This window comes from Cheilinus undulatus, linkage group 14 (genome assembly GCF_018320785.1).
Source record: "Cheilinus undulatus linkage group 14, ASM1832078v1, whole genome shotgun sequence".
NCBI lineage: Eukaryota > Metazoa > Chordata > Actinopteri > Labriformes > Labridae > Cheilinus > Cheilinus undulatus.
Window position 1 is genome coordinate 29,245,559 of NC_054878.1, and position 11,942 is coordinate 29,257,500.

At 37.6% G+C, this 11,942-nt stretch overlaps 1 protein-coding gene across 1 annotated transcript; it reads left to right on the top strand.

The window, feature by feature from the left end:
* The first annotated feature begins 1,532 nt into the window (after window positions 1-1,532).
* Window positions 1,533-8,813, top strand: armt1 (acidic residue methyltransferase 1). Its single transcript, XM_041806164.1, has 5 exons — window positions 1,533-1,638; window positions 2,021-2,126; window positions 2,224-2,465; window positions 3,305-3,470; window positions 6,542-8,813. The coding sequence occupies exons 1-5, from the start codon at window positions 1,577-1,579 to the stop codon at window positions 7,325-7,327; spliced, it is 1,362 nt and encodes a 453-aa protein (XP_041662098.1). The 5' UTR covers window positions 1,533-1,576; the 3' UTR covers window positions 7,328-8,813.
* Window positions 8,814-11,942: the final 3,129 nt, after the last annotated feature.

Consider the following 11,942-nt stretch of genomic DNA (forward strand, 5'->3'; position numbering starts at 1 on the left):
GGCAGTTTAAAATGCTGGTTGCGTGTCAGCTGTACCAAAAGTAAATGTTATCAGCAGAAGTGTATGAGTTAAATATGCATGTTCTCATTCCATTATGGCCCCTCATATTAGCGGCAAAAGAAACGTAAGCATTTTGATGTGTATAAATGATGTCTCCTGTAACTCCCCTTACCGGAACACATCGCTCCACCCCTTCTTTTCCCGCCAAAAAAGCCTCGGGGGTTCGAATTCTGCCCCTTTCGTAATAGGACGAATCAATGTCTCCATGACAACCGTTGCTCTGGACAACAAGAGATGCTCGGGGTGTTGCAGCAAAAGCATTTGCCATGCGCAATGCGGCATCATCGCACTGTATTTGATTCACATCAGAAAGGACACAATTTATAGATAAAGAGCTCGTGAATGGCACAGATGCTGAGTTTAAGAAGAACACGAACATGTAACATCTCAAAAACAAACGCAGAGGCAACATGAATTGCCCACACTCGCCACCATTGCAATAAGCACATTGAACGCTAGATGGTAGCACCGTGTAGTTGTTAGATACTACAGTTGACGGAACCAGGAAACACTAATATGTTGTAAACGTATTTCCCGAAACACAGGATGTCAAGTTGTTTTTTTTTTTTTAATGTGGCTACCTTTTCACCCATCGCCTTCATAAATACATTACTTAAACGCCTCGTTTCAGTCTACAACCAGCAGCGCCTACACATTGTTCATGTCCCGGGAATTCTTACCCATAAAGTTTGAGTTTGAATTATCAATGGGAATTTCACTCTATTAAGTGATCCGGACCATTTGGCTTAGCTCAGCAAGAATAGACAACTCTTGGCTCCCAAACGGCTCTTATTGGTACCACTTTGGCTTCATTTAACCCTCCAAATTCAGCAATATTATAACGAGATTGATATTTGTGCAGGTATTTTACTCCTATCAGGCATCATTTTTATTTATTTATTTTTGAATAATGAAAATATGCAGTTATTTCTGGAAATATGTCCCCAAAACAACATGTGGAGTCAAATACAACCTGCTCACTGGCTGGGCTATATGACACACTCGATATGATATATTAGTGTTGCACCATTTGGGCCTTTGTCCATAGCTGGCTTTTTTGTGCTGGCAGCGTTCATTTTCTAAACCGTAGTCCAGCATATTTCCTTGAAATACAGAAATAAGAATATAGAGCTATCTTTAAAAAACATTACAGATTCTACCAAGGAAAGAAGGATTCTGGTTTTGTGACGTAGCAACAACAAACACTGGTGAGAAGGGCTCTGAAAATTAGGTTATAGGTGCTGCCTGCACTGAAAAAACCAGCCATAGACAGGCCCGCAAGCATGAGTCTGTAATGCGTGGCATGCCAGTGGTAGAGTAGTATAGAGAAATTATCATTTCTGGTAATAAAATAAGACACAGACACACATAAATAATTACAAATAATAATAGTAGTTATAATAATGGTATAAAACGGCTCTCAAACAGGATCCGGAACTTATCGTTCACATAAAAGAATCGACTCTTTGAACCGGCTCGTTTAGACGGCACATCAGTAGTTTGAACGCTTACTGCAATGATGGCGGACGATCAAATTTTGCAGGGAGTTCCTCCTTCTCTCTCTGCTAAAGTGGTTGGGTATGTTGACAGCTAATATTACACAGTGCTCTATAATGTAATCAAGTACAATATGTTATATATGCTGCTTCCGTTACGGCTATTCGACGTTGCTGTCGTATTTATAGCGTATTGACTGCAGTGTTAGCATTCCCAGTTTGCTAGTAGCCATTCATAAGTTAAAGATAACTAGAGGAACACTTGCAAACATGTGGCGTATTTTCTTTTTACTTAGCATGTGTGTCTGTCCTTGACAACCGTATGCTTGTAAATGTTACTGTTGCAGTCCGCAAAATAGTGCTAATCCCACACTTGCTAGGCAAATTAGCTTGCCGACCAGTGTAAACACCTGCTGCTGTTTAAATGTCAGTGTAGTATTAACGTCTGTATCGTTTCTCTGCAGGTCATTTGCTTATTTGACAGTGAAAGACAGGTTGCCGACTATCCTGACTAAAGTCATAGACACAATACATCGCAACAAAAACATGTTTTTTGAAGAATATGGAGAGGTAAGAATACGTCAGTAGCTAAACTTGAGCTGCTTCCCTAACTAACAATAATATCGAGTAATATAATATGTTGCTGTGTGTCTTGTATTTTGTCCAGGAAGGGATCCAGGCAGGGAAACAAACAATATCTCTGCTGTCTAAGATGAGGAATGAGTTGCAGACTGACAAACCAGTGCTCGTCTTGACTGATGGTCTACAAGACACAGAGTCATGGAACCAGTATCTGCTGAGACAGCAGCGACTACAGGGGGACCAGGATCCTGTCAGTTGGTTTAAGTCTCCGTGGCTTTATGTGGAGTGCTACATGTACCGCAGGATACAGGAGGCTCTCTGGCTCAAGTGAGTACCCTATACTTAATGGAAACCTTTTGTAGCTATTTCCCGCTATCTAATATATGGCTCAATACAAATGTCAAGACTTTATCCCTGCCGTCAGTAAGACTGTATGGCTTTATAATCAGCTGATTTGTATAGCCCAGAAGAATACTACAATAAAATGCACTTTGAGTGCCCCTGAAGCCTATACTCGACATGATGAAATTAAATGTTATATCTAGCTTACCTGATAAAGTAACAGTTTTACAAATGTAACTGATATACATGTGTAATAAGTTCTTCCACCTTTACAATGTTACATCTGAATTTCATTAGCTCTTGAATTATTGAATAAATGAAGTCTGCACACTTCAAAGTCAGCAGAAAGCTGCATATGACCCTTCTTAACCATTTGAGTAATGGGTTTGGACAACCTCCAGCAGTCACAGGCTGTCTGGGACCAATTCATAAAGTCTGCAAAAACGAAGACATTTCTGCATGTGGATCTTGTGGTGGTGGAGGTGCCTTTGATTTTTTAGCTTTGAATTAAGTTACTGTATCAGTAGTAAAAAATGCAGCAAGTTGCTTTTAAATATTGTCATAAAATGGACTGTAGAACAATATTGATATAAGCTGCCAAGTCCACCCTTACTTTGAGGATAAATCTGACTCAGACGGTATAACATGTTTTTGGACTGCAAAATTAAGGATGACTGTTGTTCACATTATTTAAAGAGGTCTTTAAAAGATTTTTCAGTTGTAAAAATCAAGAGAGATATATCTTCACTTTTTCACGTTTATTGATATTTAAATATACCTGATGTGTACGAGATTGTCATGATAACCTTTCTTTTAAATTTTAGTCCTCCTATCAGTGACTATGATGTCTTCAATGAAGGGAAGACTCAGAGTTATTTTGAGTCTCAGCAAGCTGTGATGGCCTTATGTACATACATGGAGGAAGTCAGCAAGAACATGGAGGGAATCTCCAAGAATCAGCTGCTTGACCATTTTAACAAACTGCTACAGGTTAGTCTTTTTTATCTTCTCAGTACATGACAACAACTGACTGAAGTAGAAAGCTGGTTAGTTCAAGTGAACTCGTGATGGAGTGTACCTTAAGGATTTTTATGACATCTGTCCTACATATTTTAATCAGTGTTTATAAACTTGGTACTCTTGTTTGCAATTCATATAACTGGTCAGTCTACTTAGCTTTGTATTGTACTGAGACCTCCTTTTGGTTTCAGCATAACTGATAAAAAGAGCACAAAAGTTATCTATATTCAGTAAAAACATGCTTTTACGTATTTTGTTCAACAGAGCAGTACAAAAACTTCAATTGACTTATACAGTGTGATCATGAATAATGCATTATAATGAATAGTTAATTGCGTTCATTTATGTGAATTAACGCAATCATAAATAGACTGAAAAAAGAAATACAAGCCCATTTACTAGATGAAACCGTGCAAATAGTTTAATAACTAAATGGCGATGTTGCATTTGAACACATCATGATCACATTCTGTTTTTCTTTTTGTAAAATCCATCCTGCTGACGTTCTACGTGCAGTAAACCAACTAAAGGCTGACTGCAGATCAGGACCAGATGGTATTGAAACTAAATTTATTAAGTTAGCAGCTCCTATTTTGATATATCCATTATGTGATCTATTTAACCTCTCTCTGTCAACTGATGCCCTTCCCTCAGCTTGGAAAAGTGCCTCTGTCACTCCACTTCACAAGGGAGGTGATCCTATGACATACATAACTATCATCCAATATCTATTATCAACTCTATCGCTAAAATCTTAGAGAAATTACTCTTTAACCAACTGTAACAATACTGTAATGATTTCCACATTCTGTCCCCACACCAGTCAGGCTTTAGACCTAACTTTTTAACAACTACAGCCCTTCTTAATTTTACAAATGATGTGTTTACCACTTCGGAGCAAGGCAAGCTCACTGGTGCAGTTTTCCTCGATTTAACTAAAGCCTTTGATATTGTCGATCACTACCTACTGCTGGATAAGCTCTACTCTATTGGTGTCTCTCGGAGTGCTCTGCTTTGGTTTAATTCATATCTTCACAATAGACGTCAGTGTGCCAGTCTTAATGGCAGCAGGTCCGACTATCCAGTCATTGAAAAGGGAGTTCAACAAGGCTCATCGCTTGGCCCACTGCTTTTTTCAATAATTATTAATGATCTCCCTAAAATGTGCTCTGACTGCCACGTACACCTATATGCTGATGACGCAGTAATTTACACATCCAGTAAAAATAGATCTGCCATTGAAAAATCTCTTCAAAGAGAGTTTGTCTCTATTCAGAGGTGGCTCTTATCCAACAAACTACTGCTGAACAAAAAGAAATCCTGCAGCATGACATTTGGCACTAGACAAGCCCTTGGTGACTCTCCAACCTTAAACATTTCTTTCAGTGATGGATCTCCTTTGGAGCATGTAAATTCTTTTAAGTACTTAGGTCTCTGGATTGACCCAGTGTTGTCTTTCAATGTGCATATTGACTCCATAACAAATAAGCTTAACTGGAGCCTAGGTACTCTATATTGCTCTATAAATTGTTTCACTCAGCAAATGAGGAAAAAATTGTAACACAACTACTACTACCAATACTAGACTATGCTGACACTGTATATCAGAACACTACTGAATCACACCTTCAGCCACTCAATGTTATATACCACAGCCTCTGTAGATTCATTTTAAGATGCCCTTATCAAACCCATCACTGTACCCTGTATGAAACTCTAAACTGGTTACCTCTCAAAGCAAGAAGACACTTCCATTGGCTCCAGACAATCTTTAAAACGACTCATTTGACAAGTCCTGCCTATATAAAACAACATCTAATACCTTACACATCACCATACCCTCTCAGACAAGCCCAACAACCTTTCTTCTGTGTTCCCTTCACCAAAAAGGAAATTGGTAGACGAGCATTTAAATTCAAAGCCCCCTCTGATTGGAATAACTTACCCATTGCCATAAGAACAATAAATTAACTGAGCCTGTTCAAGAAATCATTATTCACTTACCTCAAAACTCCATGTCTCTGCTTCTAATGGAAATGTCTTCTTATCATAATATCATACTATCACTAGTCACTCTGGCATATCTAATGTTATTACTGTTTCTAATATTGCTATGCTTTAGTCGTCTTTATTGAAAATAACTTATCTTTTGCTCGACTCCTTCTAAAATCCACACAAAAGGCACAATGTTCTTTTGTCTTTGTATGTAGGTATATTGGTAAAAGGGATTGATGTATGGAGAGGTGGGTAATTGAGAGCCTTTGTTACATGTATGTTTATGTAAATGTGTTATTTTTCTATGTTCTGTGTTGGACCCCCTCTAAAACGAGATGGTTCATCTCAAGGGGCTATCCAGTTATAAAGTTAAAGTTTAATGTAGTCTAATGGTCATGTTACTGGCTAGCCTTAAACACAGCATTATGTAACGTTATGACTCCTTGATTAATCAGAGAACTAGCTTTCATCCTGCAAGTTTTGACACAGATTTCTATTCTAATTTGATATTTTAACTAACAGGACTTGCAAAAACATTTGTTGGATCTTACCACAGCTGCTTATGAATCAGGGAGGATGACTGATCTGCAGCAACTGAGGAGTTGACAAAGGTTTTATGAAGCTGACTGTTGTGGGTGTTGCATTTTGGTTTGATTTGTTTCACAGTGTTCATTTGTTTAATACTTAACAAACCAATATCTACCCCAGCGCTTAAAGCTTGATCCATCCTGGCACTAATCGTTTTTTTTTCCCCTGTGAAGGATCCTTCCTGGTCGTTCTGGGATCACCTCTTACGAGGTTCCAAACAAGCTGAACTGTTACCAAAATGTGACACTTAAATGTAGTCTTTTATGACAATAATATTGGCATTTGTCTGTTTACAACAATGGTATGTTTTCTTTTGACTGCTCTTGAAATATTTTTTTACACACAAAAATGAATGTATACTTTGTATGTTCTAATTTATTGCTGAAATAAGCATCCTGTCAATACAAATGCCTCCTAGAGTAAACAGTAGGCTAAGATTGTATCTTGTCTTCATCAAGGTGTCTCTATGGGGCAACAAGTGCGATCTTTCTATCTCTGCTGGCCAAGAAAACTCTCAGAAGACCAGCCCATTAGATTCCCTGAACAGCCTCCAACCGTTCATCTTGGTGGATGACTATAACATGGTGTGGTTGACTCTGACTTCCACAAAGAGTTCAGGACAGCTGGAGAGAACCTCAGCAGGCAGAGTGGACATTGTTCTAGACAACGCTGGCTTTGAGCTGGTCACTGACTTGATTTTTGCTGATTTCCTCGTTTCCTCCGGGCTTGTCCGTGAAGTCCACTTTCACGGCAAATGCATCCCATGGTTTGTCTCTGATGTTACAGCTCGGGATTTTCAGTGGACTATTAGGCAGACCATGGCATCCAATCACAAGTGGATGTCCAAGAGTGGTGCCAAGTGGCAGACGTACCTGAAGGAGGGGGTGTGGTCCTATCATGACCATCCTTTCTGGACAATGCCCCATGAGTTTTGTGACATGGCAGCTGATGCTCCTGATCTGTATGCAGTCCTGAAGGAAGCAGACCTGGTGCTGTTTAAAGGTGATCTCAATTACAGAAAGCTAACTGGAGACAGAGACTGGGATCACACCGTTAGCTTCGACACTGCGCTACGAGGTTTTGGGCCTGCTCCGCTGTGTAGTCTGAGGACTCTTAAGGCCAATGTTCAGGTTGGTCTGCAGTCGGGCCAAGGAGAGAAGCTTGACTCCCAAGATCCAGACTGGATGACCAGCGGCAAGTACGCTGTCATTCAGTTCTTCTGCCCAAAGTCCGAGCAGACCTGAGGATTGCACTGGAAAGACATGGATCATAAGAGCATTACACTAAGAAGTGTCATAGGAGAAGCCATAAAAACAAAAAAATGCTGTTCTACATGTAAAAGGTTGTTAAATTTGTTCTTTATCATTAATTAGCACTTAGTGATATTTGATACTGAAATGCACTGGAACAAAAAATTTATGAATGATTTTCACCACTGATTTGTCTCATATCGTACTCAGAATGACAATTCTGTTGCTAAGATCCTTAACTGGTATAGCGTCAAGACCCACCACCTCCTCCTTCATGAGAAATCCTAACCCTTTCAGCCACTCAGTTATTTAATAAATGTTAAAGTTCGGACCTTAGCCTAGAAAACATGATTGACCAAAGAGTCAGAAGAAAATCACATGATTAAAAGAATTTTTAAAAGCACATTGTCACAGAAGACCTATGGGAACATGCGTAGATTTTATTTCACTGTTTCCTGTGATAGTGAGTACATTTTGATTGTTTACTACAGATCACAAGACATTAACACATTATCATGGGAAAACCAGCTTTGTTATCCCAAGAACAAGATAAATAAGTTGAGATCTTGAGTAAACAACCAAAAACCTACTTACTTACCAACCTACTTTTGCAAAAAGGAGTAAAATAAAATGAACTGCTCAATGCTCACTTTGGGCTTAGTACATCATAGACTATTTGCCACATAATTTTACAGGCACACACGACTCACCAAAAACAGCTCTGCAATCCACTTTCTGATCCCAACCCGGACTGCTCTTTTACATCTAAATGTTCCTCAGTGGTTTGAACACAACATTTGTTTACAGTGGCACTTTTATCTACAGATGTCATAAAATAATGTTGCTTTGTATTGTTAACTGCTCATGTGTTGTGCACAAGAAATACAATGCAGTGTTTACAGTATATTGCACACCTGCTTTTAAAAATTATTGAGTACAAATTGGTCTTACAGTTTAATTTTAGAGCAGCAATGCTTGTGTTTATGCATGAATTTGAGGAGACTAATGATTAATGTAATATTAAGTGATTTTAATTCAGCTCAGCTCAGCTCAGGTTGTTGCTTTTGCACTCTGCCATTATTATGCATGCATCAAAACATGCAGAAAAAACTCACAAAGGCAGATCATAACATTTTAAGACTGTTTTGCACAGTTAAAAGATAGTAGACAGTCATTGAGGAAGTGTAACAAAAACAGTGATTTTTTTTTCTTGTTTAAAATTGCAACCCAGACCTTTATATCCTTACTGATTAAAAAGTGGATGTCTCACTATTACATTTTCTTACTCCTCACTGTCAGTGTCAGTACCTTAGAGGGGGTGTGAACTGCATTTTTGTACATGCTGCTGCTGGGGAAACTATATTGCTTTCACTGGTGATTTTCAATTAATAAAGAACTGGACGGACTGCTCTTTAACCTTAGACTGTTGTAATTCACAAGTGTGAGATGGAAATTGGGGCAATAAAACATTTCGTTTCCAGCTGTATTTGTTTGTGTACGTATTTGCAGGTCTGCAGATTTTTATCTTAAGCAACACTGGCAAAGTGTAACTGTAGTGTTTTCTCTGCATGCATGTGTAGCCAAATAATGGTTCAACTTTTATTTTGAAAATATTAGCAAACGCTGTTAACACCGAGAATGATCCATCATGACACCCTTAAGTCCATCAGTAACGGGAAATTTGTCACTGTTATTCCATTGAAATAATACCTGTTGACCTGTAAAGGCTAATTTACAGGCTACGCTAATTGTCAGGAGACCTTGAAAAAAAAGAAAATGATGGAAATGCTGAATAAGTGCATTATCATTTAGTAATGGGATGAGATAAATAAGTAGCATTATTATGGCTGTTGATGTGTGTGAATGAAGCCACTTACAGACTTTCTCAAAAACGATGTAGCTGTTTAATTTCCCACCTTTTCCCCTAGTAACTGTGTTTGTTTTATTCCAGGGAAATGCAGAATGTCTATGTCAGAGTCAGGGCTACTTGTTTTCTGCTTGATCTGAAATGTGCTGGAAATTGGGCTGTTTACTGGAGAAGGATGTTGCACAAGGACAGAAGATGAAGCTCTGCACCAAATGTTCAGGTTATTTCTCAGGAAGGAAGGTGTGTAGTTATCTGTGATCAATTTTATCTTGAAATTATTAATGTGTGTCATTAGATAATTATTTGACATTTAAATGCAGGCACAAATTAAGATTAAAGAGAAGAGAATAAAGATTTTTATCATCAGCATCACAGCTTTTAGAAAATTATTCCTTGGTCCTGTTCATGTTAACATAATGTATTTTGACAAAAAAAAGTATTCCTGCATATAATATCTTTTTAAAGTTAGATTTTTTAGTCATCAAGAAAATTCATTAATGCAGCATTGCATGGAGGCAGCCAGTCTGTTTCAGTGCTGGACTGTTATAAAAGCCTAGGTCATTTTGATAGAAGCCCTCAGCCTGTCTGGGTTGTTGGCTCTGGTAACTCTCACTCTTCTTCTTACATGCAAACATGAACATACTTTTCAAAAGGATGACATTTCCATATTATACATTTATTTTTTATTGGGCTTACTTTATTTGATAATCTATGTTGAGATACTTTCTGAATATCCATTAGCTGCAAGACTTCATTTTCAAGATTAAAACAAAATAAAGCAATGAATATAGAACATGGGTTCCCAACCTGTCTGTGTCCCCCTAGGAGGGCACAAAAGATATTTTGCTCAAGGTCTGCTCCTAGGTTGTCAAACTTACATTTGCACATTTAACTGAAATTATGTTGCAACAATTATTAAATACAGTAGTTTAAACAAAGGTATATTGGTGAGAAAATGTACACATTTTTTCTTGGTGTTTTATTCTTGAAACTCAAATCTGTTGATTTTTTATCACTTTTTTCTTAAGTAAAAGTACAGCTAATGTGGTTTACTTCAGTAAATAGTAAAAGTTCTAGTCTATAAATCTACTCATCTAAAAGTAAAAAGTAGTAGTTACTTTAAAGTTTACTTTAAGTATTGAGCGCTTAGCAGCTACAGACGAGTTGTACAGTAAAATAAGATCTTTCCTTATTTGGGATAACAAAAGATTTAACCCCCAACCTGGTTGTTGGGGTATAGTTCCACCTCTATTATAAAGTAAAATACACAGCAAAATTGATGGAGTTAATGAAACTCATAGAATTAAATCTGACACTTAATAGTGTCTTTTTTGGTCCACATTACATACGGTTAAACTACACTTTTGAAAGTATTAAATATTTTACAATATGGCAGAGCTGTAGGAACTCTTGAAAATCTGTGGCAGGAGAGTATCAACAACAACAGCAATCACACAGAAACATAAGAAATAAAAGCCAAGCAGGGTTCACTTTACAACAGACAGAATCCAAACACAACTGAACACATATAAAACACTGAACATTCTGCCCAAGGGCATGATGGGGAACTCAGATTGATTGACTCTTGCAGAGTTGAACTAACTGATGGATCAACACTGCACAATAACTCCAACACTGAAGACCATTTCACTAAAAATGGAGTTAAGGTTACACATCGAAAGTTCAAATCAACTCTGAAATGTTTAACCCTGAGATACCAACACTCCAGTTTTTGCTGAGTCCAACAGCTTTTTTGGGATGTGATGTACCACTCTCTTGCTATGTGCTGCTCTTTAGACAGCAGAGGTAGAAATTGTTGTCAAGTAAAAGTACAGTTACTCTGGTTAAAAGGTACTTAAGTAAACATACTCAAAAAGTACAGGTACCCCAACACACTTCTCAATTAAAATAATCTGAGTATATGTAATTTGTTACTCTCCACCCCTGCTTGTACTTTTTAAGTAGTTCTTAGAATCAGTCATTTCACTTTGGCATATTTTGGGGAAGTATTGCACCTCACTACATTTTAAAAAGCACCCATTTCTGAGTAAAAAACTAACACAAAGTCAAAACAAGGAGGGATAAGCTCTGTGTTACCAACGTGAAACTGGTCAGTTTGGCTTAGATTGCACACAGTAGTCTGTAGCAAATAGCGAAGAATGATTTCCACAGTACATTAAAAAAATGTGGCAACCTGGTTGGAGATTCAAAACCCTTCTGTTACTGCACTCTTAGCAATTTCATCTATTACTGTACAACATCCTTGGTCGTACAGTGATATATAAGCAGATTGAGCAGATTTATAAATCAATCTTCTAGTTTAGCAAGAGTTAACTGTAATTTTACTTGAGTACATTAACCATGTATTCTTTCCACCTCTGGGAACCACTGATCTAGACTAGTGTATATGAAAGTTTCACTTTTGCATAGTATATCAGAGAAAATTGAATTTATCAAAAATGTTTAATGTATTTTTAGATGCATCGGTATGCAGAAATAATCAGTCTTGTCTCTGATGGTCTTGTTGGCTTCGTATGTTATAAAAAGGCATCAGTATCAATCTGTGTCGTTTCATAGCCTTTTTAAAACTCCTTTCATGGACTTCAACTCATGTCCTGAATGTTTATTTTACAACTATTTTAAATGTAAATAAATAATCCTGGACTTAATCAAGTAGATATGACATAAAGGGTCTCTGACTAAAAATGCATGTCCATTGGCTCTCTTTAACCTTGCCCCCTT